Here is a 20,557-nt window from a genome sequence, read left to right as displayed (position 1 = left end):
TATTGATGTGGTTTAGGAGCTGTGCAGGGCTGTTGCTGCCCCTCTTTCCCTTCCACTCAGAAATTTGGGAAGGTTTTTTAAGGTGAGGTAACCTGGTGGGAATTAAGCAATGAGCTCCCCTTCCTACAGCTGAAAAATCTGTTAAGTGATAAATTTATTTCTGGGGTGCTGAGAAGGATGAGGGTGACAATCCCAGGCTGGTGATGGCTGGAATTCTGCTTTTCCCTGCTTTTTGCACTAAATTTATCTCTGAGGTGCTGAGAAGGATGAGGGTGACAATTCCAGGCTGGTGATGGCTGGAATTCTGCTTTTTTCCCTGCTTTTTGCACAGCTCCTGCTGTGGTACTGACCTGGGTGAGTGACATGGAGCTGCCAGGGTTTTGTGCCTGTAGAATTGATTTATTTTGGAGCAAATGGGGTTTGTGCCTGGAAAAATGATTTATTTTGGAGCAAATACTGGAATTTCAGTGCTGCTGGGTTAAGGCAGTTGTTCCTCCTGGGTCTGTCCTTCCCAAAAAGCTGTGGAACCCAGGGAGGCCAGGAGAGAAACCTGAGCCTTGCCATGATCCCAGATCTTTATTTCATCCTCCCTTTTGGGCCCCAGCCACTCTCTGCTCCCTTCCCTCCAGAGCGGCAGCAGGACGTGCTGGAGCAGCCTCAGGTGAGCTGAGTGTGCCAGGGCTCTGCTTGCTCCCCTCCTGGTGTGTTCCCCTTCCTCCTGCCCTGGGAGGGGGTCAGACCTCATCATCCTCACTGGGAATTTGGGGTGTTTGTTTGCAGGTAGCCTTGGAGACTGAGAAACCACCCAAATCCTGATCCTGGGGAGAGAAAACCCATGGGGACTGGAATGAGCAAGGTACAGGGGACAGTGGGATGGTGGCCAGCACGTTCTCTCCTTCTGCAGCCCATGGATGCCCTTCCCAGGTCCCTAAATACAGCTGTCTGCACCCTCCCCTTTCCCACAGCCCTTTGGAGTTCCAAGCGCTTCAAGAGAATTAGGAAAACAAACAGGGATTTAAATCTGAGCTTTATACCCAGGGTGAAACCTCAGTGTGTGCAGGTGGCAGAAAAGTGACAGCTGGCATTAAATGTCATCCCTGGTGTGGTAAAACCTTGGTATTTTCATCCCCAGGGATAACAGGGAAAATCCCCCCTTCCCACCCTCGGGGTGTGCTCCAGCAATGGGGGAAGTGTGGTTTCAATGCTGCTTTTTCCTCCAGGGCTGGAGGAGGGGATCAATTTCTGTCGCTGTCCTTAAATAACCACTTGGAATGTGAGTCCTCCAGTTTAAAATTAGACTCTGGGACAACAACAGGGAGATCAGATCGGGGCAAACTCCCTCTGCATGGCTCTGATGTGGTTTAACACTGGGGATTCACCCCCTGTGAACTCAGCCTGACAGGCAAAGTGCCTTTTACAGCCCCCAAAGTGCCTTTCACAGCCCCCAAAGTGCCTTTCACAGCCCCCAAAGTACCTTTCACAGCCCCCAAAGTGCCTTTCACAGCCCCCAGTGCCACCAAACCCTTTGGGGAGCCCACGCTGTTGTTGTCAAGGGCTGGATTGGTGCAGACCCTTCTGTAGGATCCAATTTTGGATTCCCATGACATGCAGGGCTCTGCATTCCCCTTCACAGTTTGTGCTGTGCTGAATCCAGGTGTTTGCACCCAGCAATGGGCTGGGGTTCAGCTGGATGTGACCCAGTGCTGCTGAAAACCCTAAAGCTCCTCAAACCAGGGTTCTTTGACTAGATGGGCACCAGCAAGTCCAGCTGATAACAGCTCTGTTTTTCTGTGCCTCTGGAAATGCTCTGGCAGGTTCTCACACCCCTTAAACACTCTCAGCTGTCCCTTTTCTCCTTCATAACCCTGCAGCAGCGAGTTGGAGACCAAATCTGCAGCCTTGACATCTCTTAAACTGCAATAAATAGAAATCCTGCTATAAATAGCATCCATCCATCCCCAGCTGGCAGACACAACCTTTGGAGCTCCACAGGATCACATCCAAACTCCTCCCATGCTTGTGCTGAGTTGTTCCTGAGCTCTGCTCTCCTGAGGGGTTTGGGCTCAGCCTTTCCTGCTCATTTATGGGGATGATCCATGGATTTGGGTGCTTGGTTTGGCATGGCCTGGGCAGTTTGGTGCCAGGTGTCCATCCTGGAACCTGCTGGAGATCATGCCCACCACATCAGATGTACCACGTTCCTGGTGCCGTCTGAATTCTCTCTCTCCTTTTTGTCACCTCCCAGATTGTCACCGGCCTCTACCTGGGGAATATTCGTGGTGAGTGAATTCCCTGCCCCTCCCTGGTGCTGTGGGGTCCTTGGGCAGCTGGCAGGGCTGGAGGATTCCTCTCCTTGGCAACTCCATGTGCTCCCAACTGGGAACCTCAGCATCTTCCAGAGCTGCCCCAAATCCTCATCCCAATTTCCAGTGATGCCAGTCCAGCCCAGGAAAGGGATCTGTCCCCTGGGAGCTGTGTGTGATGGTGCTCACATGTTGAGGGAAGAGATGAGGATCTGACTCCATGTTTCAGAAGGATTGATTTATTATTTTATGATATATATTACATTAAAACTATACTAAAAGAATAGAAGAAGAGGTTTCATTAGAAGGCTGGCTAAGAATAGAAAAAGAAAGAATGATAACAAAGGTTTGTGGCTCAGGCTCTGTGTCTGTGCCAGCTGACTGTGATTGGCCATTAATTACAAACATCTAACATAGACTAATCACCACAGATGCACCTGTTGCATTCCACAGCAGCAGATAACCATTGTTTACATTTTGTTCCTGAGGCCTCTCAGCTTCTCAGGAGGAAAAAATCCTAAGGAAGGGGTTTTTCATAAAACATACCTGTGACAGCTGTGCTCACCAACCATGTTGGAACCCCAGGAAATTCATGGCATATCTGAAACCTCCTCAACAGCAAGGACACAACAGCCTTGTCTGAGTTCTCAGGGTGATTTCTGATTTTAGGGACGGCTTTAGGAACCTGCTGAGCACCCAGTGCATCCCAGGGGTATCCAACCTCCTCCCTGCAGCATGTGGGATGAGGGGCAGGGCTGGAACGGGGATCAGGGGTCCCAGCAGGGCAGGTAATTCCCACGTGGCTCCCGTTTCCAGACTCAGAGGACCACGAGAACCTGCAGAGCAAGGGGGTGACCCACATCCTGTCCGTCCACAGCGGCGCCAAGCCCGTGCTGGAGGTGAGAGCCTGGCTGGGGACACCCGGGGCAGCAGGAGCTGGGAAGGGACACCCGGGGGCTCCTCCTGGCCTGGGGAGAAGAAACGCTGGGTTTGCACCGATTTAAACCAATTTACACCGATTTACATGGAGTTGCACCAATTTATACTGGTTTACACTGATTTACACCAATTTGTACTGATTTACACAGATTTACACCAATTTATACTGGTTTACAATTTGCGCCAATTGGCACCAGGCGATGCTGCCCAAAGGGGCTCAGTGATGGATGTGGGGAGGGGGCAGGGGGGTGTTTGGGTGGATTTTGGGGGGCAGTGGGGTTTTTGGGGGGCAGCAGGGTCCTTGGGTGGTTTTTGGGGTGCAGCGGGGTGCTTGGGGGGCAGCGGGGTTTTTGGGGGGCAGCAGGGTGTTTGGGTGTTTTTTGGGGGGCAGTGGAGTGTTTGGGTGGTTCTCTGGAGTGCAGCAGGGTGTTTGAGTGGTTTTTGGGGGGCAGTGGGGTTCTATGGGGTGTTTGGGTGTTTTTTGGGGGGCAGTGGAGTGTTTGGGTGGTTCTCTGGAGTGCAGCAGGGTGTTTGAGTGGTTTTTGGGGGGCAGTGGGGTTCTATGGGGTGTTTGGGTGTTTTTTGGGGGGCAGTGGAGTGTTTGGGTGGTTCTCTGGAGTGCAGCAGGGTGTTTGAGTGGTTTTTGGGGGGCAGTGGGGTGTTTGTGTGGTTTTTGGGGGACACCGGGATTCTTGGGTGGTTTTTGGGGGGGCAGTGTGGTTTTTGGGGCGCACTGGGGTGTTTGGGTGGTTTTGGGGCCAGGCAGCACCCGCAGCGCTGCGGGGCCGTGCCCGGAGGGTGCCCGGTGCCCCTCGGGTCCCCACGAGAGGGCGGCGGCGCCCCGCGAATGGAGCCCCGGCTGGGAGGGGACACGGCGGGACCGCAGCCGGAGCTGGCATCGGTGTGCCCTGCCCGGTGTGCCCTGCCCGGTGTGCCCTGCTCGGAGTCCCCGCTCTGTGTCCCTACTCGGTGTCCCCCGCCCCGTGTCCCCGGCTCCGTGTCCTTGCCCGTTGTCCCCTACTCGGTGTCCCCGCTCCTCCGGGCTCGCTGCGGGATGCTGGCTGGGGAAACTGAGGCAGGAGGGAGCTGGGCTGGTGGCAGAGCGGTGGGACGGGTCTCTCCTGCACAAATCCTGCCCCGATGGTTCCAAGTGTGAGGAGCAGCTGCAGGTTCGGCTCCCAGAGCAGTGAGGGGCACGGCCATGGGGTGCTGGGGACCTGCTGGGGGACAGGGACACCTTGCACCATCCCAGGTTGCTGCAGCTCCAATGCCCAGCCTGGCCTTGGGCACTGCCAGGGATCCAGGGGCAGCCACAGCTGCTCTGGGCACCTCCCCACCCTGCCAGGGAACAATTCCTATTCCCAATATCCCATCCATGCCTGCCCTGTGGCAGTGGGAGCCATTCCCTGTGTCCTGTCCCTCCATCCCTGTCCCCAGTCCCTCTCCAGCTCTCCTGGAGCCCCTTTAGGGGCTCTGAGCTCTCCCTGGAGCTTCTCCTCTCCAGGTGAGCCCCCCCAGGTGTCCCAGCCTGTCTCCAGAGCAGATTTTTCCCAGCTTTTGGAGCAGCTCCCTGGCTCTCTCCAGCAGCTCCACATCCTCCTGGTGCTGGGGGTGCTTCACCCCAGTGTTGGGGTGCTGCAGAAAGGGAACGGGACCACCAGGACCCCTCATCCTTTTGGGATCCCCAGCAAAACCCGGGCCCTTTCTCCTGCTGAGGCCTTGACTACTGGGAGTGGGACAGAGCCCGGGGAAGGACAAACGGACCGGGCCTGGGGCTGGTGAGCGTGGGGCTGGGCCAGACGGGGAGAAAAGCACACAGAGCGCTTACAACAGAGAGCAAAGCGCTTGGAGCACTTACACTATGGAGCAAAGCACACAAAGCACTTACACCACGGAGCAAAGCACACGGAGAGCTTACAACGGAGAGCAAAGTGCATGGGGTGCTTACAACACAGAGCAAAGCGCTCAGAGCACTTACACCACGGAGCAAAGCGTACAGAGTGCTTACCCCATGGAGCAAAGCGCACGCAGCACTTACACCATGGAGCAAAGTGCTTGGAGCGCTTACACCACGGAGCAAAGCACTCAGAGCACTTAAACCATGGAGCAAAGCGCTCAGAATGCTTACACTATGGAGCAAAGTGCATGGAGCACTTACACCACGGAGCAGAGCACACGCAGCCCTTACACCATGGAGCAAAGCGCACACAGCACTTACACCATGGAGCAAAGTGCTCAGAATGTTTACACCAGGGAGCAAACAGCACGCAGCCCTTACACAACGAAGCAAAGCATACAGAGTGCTTATCCCATGGAGCAAAGCGCACACAGCCCTTACACCACGGAGCAGAGCGCACACAGCGCTTACACCATGGAGCAAAGCACAGGGTGCTTACACCAGGGAGCAAAGCACATGCAGCCCTTACACCACGGAGCAAAGCTCTCAGAATGCTTACAATGGGGAACAAAGTGCACACAGCACTTACACCATGGAGCAGAGCGCACGCAGCCCTTACACCACGGAGCAGAGCGCACGCAGCCCTTACACCATGGAGCCAAGTGCTCAGAGTGCTTACACCATGGAGCAAAGCGCACACAGCCCTTACACCATGGAGCAAATCACTCAGAACGCTTACACCAGGGAGCAAAGCACTCAGAATGCTTACAGTGGGGAACAAAGCGCTCGCAGCTCTTACATAATGGAGCAAAGTGCATGCAGCCCTTACACCACAAAGCAAAGCACTCAGAATGCTTACACCATGGAACAAAGAGCCCGCAGCCCTTACACCACGGAGCAGAGCACACACAGCGCTTACACCACGGAGCAGAGTGCACACAGTGCTTACACCACGGAGCAGAGCGCTCAGAATGCTTACACCACGGAGCAGAGCGCACACAGCGCTTACACCACGGAGCAGAGTGCACACAGCGCTTACACCATGGAGCAGAGCGCTCAGAATGCTTACACCATGGAGCAGAGCGCACACAGCGCTTACACCATGGAGCAGAGTGCACACAGCGCTTACACCATGGAGCAGAGCGCTCAGAATGCTTACACCATGGAGCAGAGTGCACACAGCGCTTACACCACGGAGCAGAGTGCACACAGTGCTTACACCACGGAGCAGAGTGCACACAGCGCTTACACCACGGAGCAGAGCGCACACAGCGCTTACACCACGGAGCAGAGCGCACACAGCGCTTACACCACGGAGCAGAGCCCGCGGAGGGGAAGCGGAAGGCCCGGGGGGGTTTTGCAATGTGTCAATCACGGCCCCAGCGGTGACCGCAAACCCCAGCGCTGCTACCATGGTGGGATGGGGATGGGGACGGGGACAGGGATGGGGACAGGGACAGGGACACCCAGCCCCAGGAGCAGCCCTGGGGTTCATCCTGGCCTAGGGCTGCGGGTTGAGTTTTGGGGTGGGTCAAAATCCTTTTGGCTTCTCCACTATGGATTTGGTGCCTCTTCCCAGCCTGGGGACACGTTGGGATGCACCAGGCGTGGAGCTGTGGGTGGAAATCCTGTGGGTCACCCCAGCACAGAATTACCCCTGTGCCCATTCCTGCTCTGCCCCCTCCTTCCTTAAATAATCCAAATTTTCAGCCTCCTGGGCAGGAGGGTGGTCCAGGTGAAGCTGATGGAGATGGGGCAATCCCTGGCGCTCTGGCTGCAGGATTTCCCCCTATATTTCGCTAAGAAAGGATTTAAAAAGCCACCCCAACCCCCAGATGAAAAGGATCTAAATTTAGCCCCAAGCAGGGAGGATCGAGGAAGCGATGTTTTAAGGGGAGGAAAGTAATCTGACCCAGGCCAGCAGGCAGCAGATGATTTACGGGGTATTAAAAGGACAGGGAGGAAATAACTCATTGATGAGAGTGGCTTTGTCAGTGCACGTCTTCCTGGTGGAGTTTGGGGCTCCCTGGCTCCGTTTTGGGGGGCTCCTGAATATCTGAGTTGTCCCCCCGCCTGGCCTGTGCTGTGGGATTGAGAGGAAATCAGTGGGGTGGGATGGATGCACTCATCCATTGCAGTGGAGCAAACCCCAAAGTGGTTTTCAGCTTTATCTCCCCTCAAGGTCAACTGAGGAAGGAAAAAAAAGAGAGAGGAATGGAGGATTTTGTGATTCTTGGAGGTGTTTCATGACTGTTTTATTTTGTATTGCAGGACATGACCTATCTGTGTATCCCAGCCTCGGATTCATCCAGTCAAAACCTGTAAGTAATTTCTCATCCTTTTTCCTGTTGGTCAATAAAAGCTCAGGTTGTGCAGGATGAAGGTTTAGTCCATTCATGCTGTGAAATTTCTCATAATCCCCGAGCTTCTCAGAAGCTGGGGTTCATTTTTGTGTGGTAAATAACATTTTAGGGCTTAAAATCCATTTTTAATGTGTGCTTGCAGTCAGGAAATGTGATTTTTTTGTCAAGTTTCAGAGCTATTCCACTGGGCAGGATTGAAAGCTGGAGTGTTAGAAAGATGATTTGTGTCAGTACTCAGGGCATTTTTTTTAAGAGAAATTTATTAAAATATAAATTATTTTTGCCATTTAAAGCAATGACCCATGCTCATAACTCTTGGAATGCTGCTTGGGAGATGAAGCTGCTGAGAAGAGCTGGGATGAATTCCCAGGATTTTTTGGGATGCTGCTGCTTTGGGTGATGAGCACTAATAAATCATCAATTTCCACCAATAAATCATCAATTTGCACCAGCAAATTGGCAAATCCAGGGGATTTTCCCTCCAATCAAACCCTAAACAGCATCAAAACTTAAATTCCAAGGGAGGTGCTGTTTTTTCCAGCATCCTTGGCAGCAGCCGTGCCTGGGGGTGGTGGAATCTTGCTTGCTCATGCTCTGGCTGAGCGGAAAGAGAAGCTTTACAAGAAAACCCTGCCTCAGCAAGAACTGGGAGTTTTTGGTTGTTATTTTTTCCCCCTTCGCTCATTTCTTTGCGCTCGTGGCGTGTCTACGAAAGGGAAAAAAAATATTTTAAAAAAAGGGGAAAAAAAAAAAAAAAAAGAAGATAAGGCTGCCTGCAGGAAGGAAGAGTTATTCAAGAAACTATTTTCTGCTTGTCAGTTTATGCCTTGGATTTCACAATCCTGGTGAACTTTGTGTGCTGCTTAGTGTGATTGGGGGGCTCAGCACTAATTCCACTGCCTGATCCCACGCTTGGAAAAGCACAGGCAGAGCTTTCCCTGTGGGAAAAACACCCGTGGAGGTGAGGATGGATGGAGGGGATAAATCCTTTGGGATATGGGACAGGGATGGAGGCATGAGCATGGTGTCCTTGCAAGCAGAGAAAGTCCCTGCTGGTCCTGCCAAGGGGCTGGAGGGGAGCACTGGGATCTGTAGAGTTTGGAGCTCAATGGGCAGCACCTGCAGGCCCTGGGGGATGTTGTGTGCTCTGTGAAGAGCAGCAGGACAAGCAGGGAAATCCCCTGGGATGAGATTTTGATGCCCTGGGAAGGCTGAGCTGGAACAGAGGCTGGACAGAGCTACAGAATAAAGCAGGGATTTATTGAAAGGATCTCCTCAATGGATCCACCCTGGGCAGCACAAGAGCCCAGCCAGAGCTGCACCCAAAATGAACCAAAATGGTCCCAAAAAGAACCCAAGATGAACCAAAATGGCCCCAAAATGAACCCAAGGTGAACCAAAATGGCCCCAAAATGAACCCAAGATGAACCAAAATGGCCCCAAAATGAGCCCAAGATGAACCAAAATGAACCCAAAATGAACCCAAGGTGAACCAAAATGGTCCCAAAATGAACCCAAGGTGAACCAAACTGGTCCAAAAATGAGCCCAAGATGAACCAAAATGGTCCCAAAATGAACCCAAGATGAACCAAAATGGTCCTAAAATGAAGCCAAGATGAACCAAAATGGCCCCAAAATGAACCCAGGATGAACCAAAATGGCCCCAAAATGAGCCCAAGATGAACCAAAATGAACCCAAAATGAACCCACGGTGAATCAAACTGGTCCCAAAATGAACCCAAGATGAACCAAAATGGTCCTAAAATGAACCCAAGATGAACCAAAATGGCCCCAAAATGAACCCAAGATGAACCAAAATGGCCCCAAAATGAACCCAAGATGAACCAAAATGGCCCCAAAATGAACCTAAGATGAACCAAAATGGCCCCAAAATGAGCCCAAGATGAACCAAAATGAATCCAAAATGAACCCAAGGTGAACCAAAATGGCCCCAAAATGAACCCAAGGTGAACCAAACTGGTCCAAAAATGAGCCCAAGATGAACCAAAATGGTCCCAAAATGAACCCAAGATGAACCAAAATGGTCCTAAAATGAACCCACGGTGAATCAAACTGGTCCCAAAATGAACCCAAGATGAACCAAAATGGTCCTAAAATAAACCCAAGATGAACCAAAATGGCCCCAAAATGAACCCAGGATGAACCAAAATGGCCCCAAAATGCTCGAGCGCTCCCGGGGTCTCTCCCTGGGATCAGCTCTGCTCCATTTGCACCTTGCAGTTCATTGTCCCATTGCAGCTTTAGCCCCTGCAGTCCCACCCTGCTTGTTTTTCTCTCTCCAGCCCACGGTGTTTGTGCTCTGGGGCTGAGATTTGGATCATTTGTCCTTGGTGTCCAGCTGGAGCAGGAATTGTTTTGTGTCCCTGCTCTGTGCACAGAGCTCAGCATCCCCTGATGTGAGCCCAGACCCACACACTAAAGCAGCACAGAATGGGAAAAACAGAAAAGTTTAACTGTGAGGCATCACTTTGGGCAGGGAAAACCCTCCCAGATGGTGATGCTCCATTTGCTGGATCATCCTTGGCCTGACATCTCCTTCCAGGAATGAGAGGCTCAGTATTTTTAGCTGCTCACAATGTCAGACCCTCCCTCACCTCCCCTCCTGTTCCTGGGGAGCAGAACCCCCCTGCAATTCCTGAATAAATTCATTTTGGCTGCTCAGACAGCACCGAGCCGGGCACTGCAGGGCAGGGTGAAGAACAAACACCCTCCCCATGGGCCAGCAGGGATGGAGGAGCTCCTGGAGGGCTCCCAGAGGGACAGCAGCTCCCTTGGCAGTGGGAATGACTGCGGGAGGTCAAGCTTTGGCTTCTGAGAAATCAGGAAGGCAGCGAGGGCTCACGCCCGCCCCGTCACGCGCAGCGGAGGAAGTCCAGCATTGTGCAGGGGGTCTGCCAAAATCCACTCTTCTAAGTGGAATTTTTTTGTTTTCTTTTTTTTGTTAAGGTTGGGATTAAATGTGTGGCATGGTATTTTTTTTTTTTAATTTAGATGTTTATTGGTTTTTATTTAAATTATTTTTTTTTGAGAAGGCTGGGATTAAATATGTGAGATGGTATTTTTTATTTCGATTTAGATGCTTATTGGTTTTTATTTATATTACAGGGGTTTTTTTGTTAAGGTTGGGCTAAATGTGTGACATGTTATTTTTTGTTTGGGTTTAGGTGTTCATTGGTTTTTATTTATATTACAGATTATTTTATTTATATTATTTATATTACAGGTTACTTTATTTATATTACAGATATTTCACAGATTGTGAGTTTTATAGTGCTTTAATAAGTTAAGAATGGAGTTGTATCTCTCTATTTCTATAAGATTTTTTAAGCATAAACTGTTTAATTAAGAAATGATACTTAAATTATTTATATTTTAACTTAATAGCTATTTTATAAGTAATTTTTAATGTAATAACTAATTTTTAACTTAATAACTAATTTTTAACTTGATAACTTAATACTTAAAAACTATTTTTTAACTTAACTAATTTTTAACTTAACGACTTAATAACTGTTTTTTAACTTAATAGCTAATTTCTAACTTGATAACTTAATACTTAAAAACTATTTTTTAACTTAATAACTAATTTTTAACTTAACGACTTAATAACTGTTTTTTAACTTAATAGCTAATTTTTAACTTGATAACTTAATACTTAAAAACTATTTTTTAACTTAATAACTAATTTTTAACTTAACGACTTAATAACTGTTTTTTAACTTAATAGCTAATTTTTCACTTGATAACTTAATACTTAAAAACTATTTTTTAACTTAATGACTATTTTTTAACTTAACGACTTAATAACTGTTTTTTAACTTAATAGCTAATTTTTCACTTGATAACTTAATACTTAATAACTATCATTTAACTTAATGACTATTTTTTAACTTAATAACTAATTTTTAGCTTAATAACTTAATAACTAATTTTTAACTTATAACCAATTTTTAACTTAACAATTTAATACCTGCTTAATACCTGTTTTTTAACTTAATAACTGAGATAATACCTATTTTTTAACTTAATAACTAATTTTTAACTTAATAACTTAATAGCTAATTTTTAACTTAATAACTTAATACTTGACTAATTTTTAACTTAATAACTTTGTGAAGAGAGCTCACCATCCCCTAGTATGAAGCTCAGACCCACCCACTAAAGCAGCACAGAACCTGAAAGACAGAAAAGCTCAAACCTGAGGCATCACCTTCAGCTGGCAGAGGAAGGATCGCTGCTCCCACCCACTCTGGTGGCCCCGGGGTGGCGGAAAACCCTTGGGAGTGACAGTGCTGGTGTTTGCAAGGTGCCTGCAGGGACAGGCAGCCCTTCCCTCCTCACCTCTGCCTCTCCCCCTGCAGGCTGCAGCACTTCAAGGAGAGCATCCAGTTCATCCACGAGTGCCGGCTCGCAGGGGGAGGCTGCCTGGTGCACTGGTGAGAGCAGCTGGGAGCCCTCAGAGCCCAGCCAGACTCTGGGAGCTGGGGATGGTGCCCTGGGAAGGCTGAGCTGGAACAGAGGCTGGGCAGAGTTACAGAATAAAGCAGGGATTTATTGAAAGGATCTCCTCAATGGATCCACTTTGGGCAGCACAAGAGCCCAGCCAGGGCTGCACCCAAGGTGAACCAAAATGGTCCCAAAATGAACCCAAAATGGTCCCAAAATGAACCCAAGATGAACCAAAATGATCATCCCAAAATGAACCCAAGATGAACCAAAATGATCATCCCAAAATGAACCCAAGATGAACCAAAATGGTCCCAAAATGAACCCAAAATGGTCCCAAAATGAACCCAAGATGAACCAAAATGATCATCCCAAAATGAACCCAAGATGAACCAAAATGGTCCCAAAATGAACCCAAAATGGTCCCAAAATGAACCCAAGATGAACCAAAATGATCATCCCAAAATGAACCCAAGATGAACCAAAATGGTCCCAAAATGAACCCAAAATGGTCCCAAAATGAACCCAAGATGAACCAAAATGATCATCCCAAAATGAACCCAAGATGAACCAAAATGGTCCCAAAATGAACCCAAGATGAACCAAAATGGCCCCAAAATGAACCCAGGATGAACCAAAATGGCCCCAAAATGCTCGAGCGCTCCCGGGGTCTCTCCCTGGGATCAGCTCTGCTCCATTTGCACCTTGCAGTTCATTGTCCCATTGCAGCTTTAGCCCCTGCAGTCCCACCCTGCTTGTTTTTCTCTCTCCAGCCCACGGTGTTTGTGCTCCTGGGCTGAGATTTGGATCATTTGTCCTTGGTGCCCAGCTGGAGCAGGAATTGTTTTGTGTCCCTGCTCTGTGCCCTGATGTGAGCCCAGACCCACACACTAAAGCAGCACAGAATGTGAAAAATACAAAAGCCAAAACCTGAGGCATCAGGCACGGGCTCCCAAAAAGTGTCCTTGGGTGTTGAACATCACTGACCCCCTGAGCATCCAAAATGTGTCTTGAGGAGGGGACAGGCAGGTGACAGCAGCAGTGAGAGTGCCAGGAGAGCTCCTCATCCCCTCCAGCCCACATCCCAGGGGGATCTGCATCCCAGGGGTGATTCCTGCGGGATCCCCTCCCTGACGGGCTCCTCCCGGCCCAGCCTGGCCGGGGTGTCCCGCAGCAGCACCCTGCTGGTGGCATACCTGATGACAGTGACAGAGCTGGGCTGGCAGAGCTGCCTGGCTGCCACCAGGGCCGTCCGCTCCTACGCCAGCCCCAACCCCGGCTTCCAGCAGCAGCTGCAGGAGTACGAGAGCACCCTGCTCCACGAGGTGAGGCACCCTCGGGGGGTTTTGGAGGGGTTTGCAACCAGGCACGGCTCCTCTGCATGCAGCTCTTTGCCCCAGTTGGATTTGGGGATGTCGTCTATCTCCTGAGGTTTTGGGGATTTGTGTGCAAAAACAAAAAGAAATTTTAAAAACAAAATTGCCTTGATAATGTGTGAGTGCGCTTTAGAAAAACCCTAAACTTGAAAACCCCAAACTTAAAAACCCCAAGCTTAAAACCCTTGAGTACATCTTGGAGGGGTAAACCCCAAACTTGAAATCCTTGGGTGCTTTGGAGGGGTTTGCAACCAGGCACAGCTCCTCTGCATGCAGCTCTTTGCCCCAGCTGGATTTGGGGATGTCATTCATCACCTGAGGATTTGGGGGCTGTGTGCAAAAACAAATTAAAAATTGCCTTGATATTGTGTGAGTGCACTTAAAAAAGTTCTTAACCCAAATTTAAAAACCCCAAACCCCAGACTTGAAAACCCCAAATTTGAAACCCTTGGGTACATTTTGGAGGGGTAAACTCCAAACTCTCCAAACTTGAAAACCTCAAATTTGAAACCCTTGGGTGCTTTTGGAGGGGTTTGCAACCAGGCACGGCTCCTCTGCATGCAGCTGTTTGCCCCAGCTGGATTTGGGAATGTCGTCTATCACCTGAGGTTTTGGGGATTTGTGTGCAAAAACAAAAAGAAATTTTAAAAAATTGCCTTTGTATTGTGTGGGTGCACTTTAAAAAGCTCTTTAAACCCCTAAACTTAAAAACCTAAAACTAAAAAACCCCAAACTAAAAAACCCCAAACTTGAAACCTTTGTGTACATTTTGGAGGGGTAAACTCCAAACTTGAAAACCCCAAACTTAAAAACCCCAAACTTGAAAGCCCCAAACTTGAAACTCTTGGATGCTTTTGGAGGGGTTTGCAACCAGGCACGGCTCCTCTGCATGCAGCTCTTTGCCCCAGCTGGATTTGGGGGTTGTGTGCAAAAACAAACAGAAATTTTAAGAAATTGCCTTGGTATTGTGTGAGTGCACTTTAAAAAGCCCTTAAAAACCCCAAACTTGTTTTCTGGCGTTGGGATGCAGCAGGAAGGATGGGAGAGCAGTTTGTCCCTTGGGAAGCTCAGGAAGGAGCTGGGAATGCAGCAGGGAGAGGAGGAGTGGGAGGGGAGGAAGGCTCTCGTGAGGAGTTTTGGGATGTCTGGGCGCCCTCTGCCACAAGAGCCCTGCTCTAGGGGCAGGTGGAAGGCAGGAGAGGAGAAATCTCCCATTTTCTCCCCAAAATGAGGCTTTGGGAGAGCAGGAGCTGAGTCTGGCTGGGTCCCAGCACGGAAGGGAGGATGGAGCAGAGCCCAGCTGCATTCCAGGGAGAGCACTCAGTGCAGGGGTCAGGGCTGCACGTTTGACCTGGAAAGCCTTCGAAAGCAGAGGGAAAAACCTTCAAACACAAAGGAAAAAAAAAAACTTAAAAAGCAGAGGGAAAACCTTAAAAAGCAAAGGGAAAAAACCTTAAAAAGGAAAGACCTTAAAAAGCAAAGGAAAAAACCTTAAAAAGCAAAGAGAAAAACCTTAAAAAGCAAAGTGAGAGACCTTAAAAGGGAAAGACCTTAAAAAGCAAAGGGGAAATCCTTAAAAAGCAAAGGAAAAAAACCTTAAAAAGCAAAGGGAAAGACCTTAAAAAGCAAAGGGAAAAAAAAAACAACTTAAAAAGCAGAGAGAAAAACCTTAAAAAGCAAAGGAAAAGAAAACCTTAAAAAGCAGAGAGAAAAACCTTAAAAAGCAAAGGGGAAAACCTTAAAAAGCAGAGGGAAAGACCTTAAAAAGCAAAATAAAAGGATTTTAAAGCACAGCTCCCACCTGGCTCTGTGGCTGCCTCCAGCCTCCCACTCTGGACTCTGCTCCTTCACCCATCCCAAACCTCCCATGGGGCACAGACAGCTCTGCAAGGGAAGGGAAACCCTGGAAATGATGTGAGCAAGGGGTGTCACAGCTCCCGTCACCCCTAAATCCATGGGAATCCCTTGGGGTATTCCCATGGCAAAGAGGGGATCCCTGTGCTCCCCTTGGGGGGGTTCCCATGGCAAACAGGGGGTCCTTGGGGGGGTTCCCAAGGCAAACAGGGGATACCTGGGGGGATTCCCATGGCAAATAGGGGGTCCCCCTGAGCTTTTGGGGGTGTTCCCATGGCAAACAGGGGGTCCTTGTGCTCCCCCTGAGGCCCTACAGGAGGGATTCCCCAGGCAAACAGGGGGTCCCTGTGGCAAACAGGGGGTCCCTGGGGGGGTTCCTATGGCAAATAGGGGGTCCCTGTGGCAAACAGGGAATTCCTCTGCTCCCCCTGAGTCCCTGGGGGGGTTCCCATGGCAAACAGGAGGTCGCTGTTGTCCCTCTGAGCTCTTTGGGGATTCCCATGGCAAACAAGGGGTCCCTGTGGCAAACAGGGGGTCCCTGGGGGGGTTCCCATGGCAAACAGGGGGTCCCTGTTCTCCCCTGAGCCCTTGGGGGATTCCTGTCCTGGCAGGAGGGAGCAGGGACAGCCAGTGACACTGTCCCCAAGGCCAGGTTCCTGTGGCACTGTCCCCAAGGCCAAGTTCCGGTGACACTGTCCCCAAGGCCAGCCCTGTCCTCGGGTGCTGTCACACGGGGGATGTGGCCCTGCCCTGTTGTCGCCACTGCCAGAAACGCCCCTGGAGGAGGCTGGCAGATGCTCCAGGGCATTACAAACCACCCCCGGTGCTGGGGATCCCCTGCAGGGCTTCCCCTGGCAGGGCCAGCTCTGCCCAGCCCTTCCCACAGGCCTGGGCTGGGCCGTGCTGGGCCTCCCTCCATCCCAGCCATTCCTCCTGCTCCCAAAACCCACCCTGGACACCGCAATCTCCTCCTTTTCCCTTCCAAGCTGCTTTCCCCGCCACCTCACAGCTTTGCCAGTGGCTTTGCAGCCCTTTCCCTGGAGCACAACCGAGGGTGGAGGTGCTGGGACGTGTTTTCCTGTCTGTGGGATTTAGCAAGAGCTGCCTTTTCCTTGAAACTCCCACTCGTGTGTGATGTCAGCCCTGGAATGGCCCTGGTGGGTGGGAAACCTCAATCCTGGCTGGCTCAAACCTGTGAGGAACATCCTGGACCTTCTGGGGACCCTCTGGGGCTGTGGTGCCTCAGTTTCCTTCGCTCCAGGGAGCTCAGATGGGAGGAGGGAATGGGGAAGATGCTCCAGCCCCACTGCTGTGGTTTCAGGCTGGGAGGAGGAGGAGGAAGAGGAAGAGGAGGAGGAGGAGGAGGAGGAGTGTGATGCTGTTCACAGGGGTTTTTGGATGAGGGGAGAGACGAGCATCTGACTCCATGTTTCAGAAGGCTTGATTTATTATTTTATGATATATATTATATTAAAACTATACTAAAAGAATAGAAGAAAAGGTTTCATCAGAAGGCTGGCTAAGAATAGCATAGGAAAGAATGATAACAAAGGCTTGTGGCTCGGGCCCTGTGTCCAAACCAGCTGACTGCGATTGGCCATTAATTACAAACAACCACATGAGACCAATCACAGATGCACCTGTTGCATTCCACAGCAGCAGATAATCATTGCCCACACTCCGTTCCTGAGGCCTCTCAGCTTCTCAGGAGCAAAAAACCTTAAGGAAAGGATTTTTCATGAAAAGATATCTGTGACAAGTGGGGTGAGAAGTTCCCCACAACCTCCCGAGGTGCTCTGACATCAAACCTGCCCCACCTTGTCAGGACCAACTGCTTGAGGGGGGAAAAACCAGCTTTGGGAATAATTCCTTACAGGAATTCTGGCACATGAGGAGCAGCAGCAGCTTCTTGGCAAGGAGGAGTAAATAAAGCTGCTGTCCCAGCTGCAGGCAGTGTGGGAAGCTGAGGGTGCTGCCAGCTCTGGGCTGGGGATGTGGGGAGTGCTGGGATGGGGCATCCACTGCATCTGTGGGGACATCCATCCACTGACTTCCTTTTCTAACCCTACCCATCATCCTAGTGCTGGGATGGGGGTTCCACTGCATCTGTGGGGACATCCATCCACACTGACTCCCTTTTCTAACCCTACTCATCATCCTGCTGCTGCTCTTGGTCCCTTCATTCCTTCTTCATCCCTCCAGCCTGAGTGTGAGCTCCTGTGGGATGGGACCTTCCTGCATGCCTGGGGATGTGGGGGTGCTGGGATGGGGCATCCACTGCATCTGTGGGGACATCCATCCACACTGATTTCCTTTCCTAACCCTACCCATCATCCTGCTGCTGCTCTTGGTCCCTTCAATCCTTCTTCTTCCCTCCAGCCTGAGTGTGAGCTCCCATGGGATTGGGACCTTCCTGCATGGAGGGTGTGCTGGGGATGTGGGGAGTGCTGGGATGGGGATTCCACTGCATCTGTGGGGAGATTCATCTACACTGGCTTCCTTTTCTAACCCTACCCATCATCATCCTGCTGCTGCTCTTGGTCCCTTCCTTACTTCTTCATCCCTCCATCCTGTGGGATGGGACCCTCCTGCATGCTGGCTGTGCTGGGACGGGGCATCCACTGCATCTGTGGGGTTCTGAGTGTGAGCTCCCATAGGATTGGGACTTTCCTGCATGCTTGCTGTGCCTGGGGTGCTGCAGGAATTGCTTTGCTCGCTGCTTTCCCCCTGCTCTCTCTCTCTCTCTGGGGTTTCTCACCTTTCCAGCTCGCCCTGGAACCTCTCGTGCCTCTTTTCCCGGCAGTACCGCGCCTGGATCCGCCGGGAGTACGGCAGGAACCCCTTCCAGGACCAGGAGGAGCTGCAGCGCCTGCTGGGGCAGCAGCCTGGGGACAGGGATTGATCCTGGCTCTCCTCCTCAGCTCCCACCTTGTCCCCTCCGTGCCGTGCAGGTGGCACCGCTGGTGGCACTGACGGTGGCAGCAGGTGGATGAGCAGATAAAGCAGCCAGGCTGTTCCTGGGGCTTGGAAAATTCAGTTTTCCCTTTGCCAAGCGCCTGCAGGGATTGGTGTGTAGGGCACAAAGCTGCCAGCAGCAGGGTGGAGCAGGGGACAGGAGCACAGAGCCCCTGGCAGCTGCCAGCTCCATGGATGGGGGGCTCTTGGGATCTCTGCTGGTCACAGTGACCCCCAAGATGTGTTAGAAAATCTCTTTTCCCAGCCTGGCAGTTTCTTTCTTTCTTTCTTCCTTTCTTTTCTTTTCTTTTCTTTCCTTTCTTTTCTTCAGTTCTTGTTCTCAAGGTTGTTTATTGTTTCTTATCTATAAAATTTTTTCTCCTGTCCAGCCGAGACTGTCAGAGACACTCTGCCTCCCCCAGGAGCAGTGTTATCTTTTTATACTAAAAACTATGTGTACAATATTTACAATTACTTCCCAATCACCTATGTTAGACAGTGAGCTTCTACTCTAAACCAATATAAAAGTGCCAACATCAGAGCAGAAGATGGAGGCCAAGAAGAAGAAGAACATACCCAGATTCCTCCATCTTGCCCCTTGAACGAACCCTCATTGTAAAAATCCCAAAAATCTATTTTTCACCCTCTGATAAATTCACTATCATTCTACTTAAACTTTCGTGGCTTGTAATCCTTTGTATAAAGGTTGGTAATTGTTTTTTTCAGGGGTTAGATCAAAGGCACAGGGGTCTTGGGCTCTGGGGCTTTCCTTATCCCAGCCCCAGGAGTAAGGGGAAAGGAAAACCCAAATTTACCTTTTTTCTGACATTTTCCTTTTCCCAACCTCAGGGATAAGGGGAAAAGTGAATCCAAATTTACCTTTTATCTGGAATTTTCTTTATCCCAACCCCAGGGATAAAGGGAAAGGAAAACCCAAATTTACCTTTAATCTGGCATTTTCCTTATGCCAACCCCAGGGATGAGGGGAAAGGTAAACCCAAATTTAGCTTTTATCTGGCATTTTCTTTATCCCAACCTCAGGGATGAGGGGAAAGGAAAATACAAATTTTACCTTTTACCTGGCATTTTCCTTACCCCAACCCCAGGAAAAAGGGGAAAGGAAAATCCAAATTTAGCTTTTATCTGGCATTTTCCTTATGCCAGCCCCAGGGATAAGGGGAAATCCAGCAGTGCCTGTCCCACTGCCTCCATCCCTGCAGCCAGAGTGGGTTTGGGATTTCCCTGAGCCCCTCTGAATGTCCCTGCTTGCCAAAGAAACCAAAAGCTTGGTTGGATTCACTCATCCCATGGACCAATTTAACTCTGTGCCTCTCCAAAAGCCTTTTTGGTACCTAAACCATGTGGCCATGTCCAGTTTTTCATCCCAAACTCAGATTGTGCTTTTCCAGAGCTTTTTTTTGGCAGGAATTCCCTCATCTCCCTTACAATCCATCCCATCCCATCCCATGGATTCAGCCCTTCAACCCTTCTGTGCCATCTCACCCTTTTACCATAATTACCCTGTTTGTCCACTCAAAAAAAAAAAAATGTCTGTTCTGCAATTCCTTCTAAGAAAAAAGGGATTCAAAACATTTCTAGGAATTCTCTGGATGAGGATTTTTGGGTACACATCGTGTGACAGCTCCAGGGGTGACTCACCCAGCTCCTAATAAAGACAAAAAGTGATTAAATCCTGAGGGTGCCTGGACTTGATTTGTGGTGTTCCTGGTGGGAATATACAGAAATGGACTGAAATGACCTCCCTGCTTCCCATTTTCTTGATGAGAACCACCAGCAAAACAAAAAGTTTTAAATATTCTGTGTTTAGCCATGATGTACAGAATTTCAGAGGAAAAAAATGTGTTTTTTTCCCATTTATTTAGATGGAGAAAAGGGTCCCTGTGGCTGTTATTCCACATGGAAGTAATGGGAAAGCAATTAATTGATGGAGTGGGCTGAGGGGAGGCTGAGCAATCAACTCAGGAATCAATATTGGATTTAAAGCCTCGTTTTTCATTTTCGGAAGCAGAAAAATGGAACTTGCAGGCAGGAAGAGAAAAGAGAAGAAAGTGGGAGTTAATAGGAAGTCATTGGAGATGGGTGATAAGCAGAGATTAGACGTGCAGGAGGTGTGATAAGCTCCACAGCCCGGGCTTCAAACATTGCCTGGGAACCACGGCCCCAAAGCAAAACCTGGGAAAATCCCCCAGGTTTGGGGAATCACAGGGAATGCAGCAGCAGAACCCTCATGCCTGACATCACAGCCACAACCATGCTCCTAACCCAAATTTTCCTGGATTTGAGGGCTATCCCAAGTGAATATACATGTCTATTTTATATTATTTTATATAATAGATATATCTTTCTATCTATTTTTCTACTCTGGCCTCCATCAGCGGGACC

General features: G+C 49.8%; 1 protein-coding gene across 1 annotated transcript; it reads left to right on the top strand.

The window, feature by feature from the left end:
* The first annotated feature begins 629 nt into the window (after nt 1-629).
* Nucleotides 630-18,122, top strand: LOC131563541 (dual specificity protein phosphatase 22-A-like). The gene is made up of 8 exons (XM_058813633.1): nt 630-661; nt 781-856; nt 2,246-2,279; nt 3,120-3,202; nt 7,411-7,460; nt 11,885-11,959; nt 13,123-13,294; nt 18,003-18,122. Exons 2-8 carry the CDS (start codon nt 836-838, stop codon nt 18,099-18,101), a joined length of 534 nt encoding a protein of 177 aa, XP_058669616.1. The 5' UTR covers nt 630-661; nt 781-835; the 3' UTR covers nt 18,102-18,122.
* Nucleotides 18,123-20,557: the final 2,435 nt, after the last annotated feature.

This window comes from Ammospiza caudacuta, chromosome 13, assembly GCF_027887145.1.
Source record: "Ammospiza caudacuta isolate bAmmCau1 chromosome 13, bAmmCau1.pri, whole genome shotgun sequence".
NCBI lineage: Eukaryota > Metazoa > Chordata > Aves > Passeriformes > Passerellidae > Ammospiza > Ammospiza caudacuta.
Note: the sequence above shows the minus strand (reverse complement) of the source record. Positions and strands in the feature narration are given on the sequence as shown.

What these genes read in the sequence shown, in the direction of transcription:
- LOC131563541 (XM_058813633.1), top strand. Translation starts at nt 836, where the DNA reads ATGGGGACTGGAATGAGCAAG. An exon ending in GCGCCAAGCCCGTGCTGGAG is followed by an intron (nt 3,203 to 7,410) that starts GTGAGAGCCTGG and finishes TTTGTATTGCAG; the next exon opens with GACATGACCTATCTGTGTAT. An exon ending in AGAGCACCCTGCTCCACGAG is followed by an intron (nt 13,295 to 18,002) that starts GTGAGGCACCCT and finishes TTTTCCCGGCAG; the next exon opens with TACCGCGCCTGGATCCGCCG.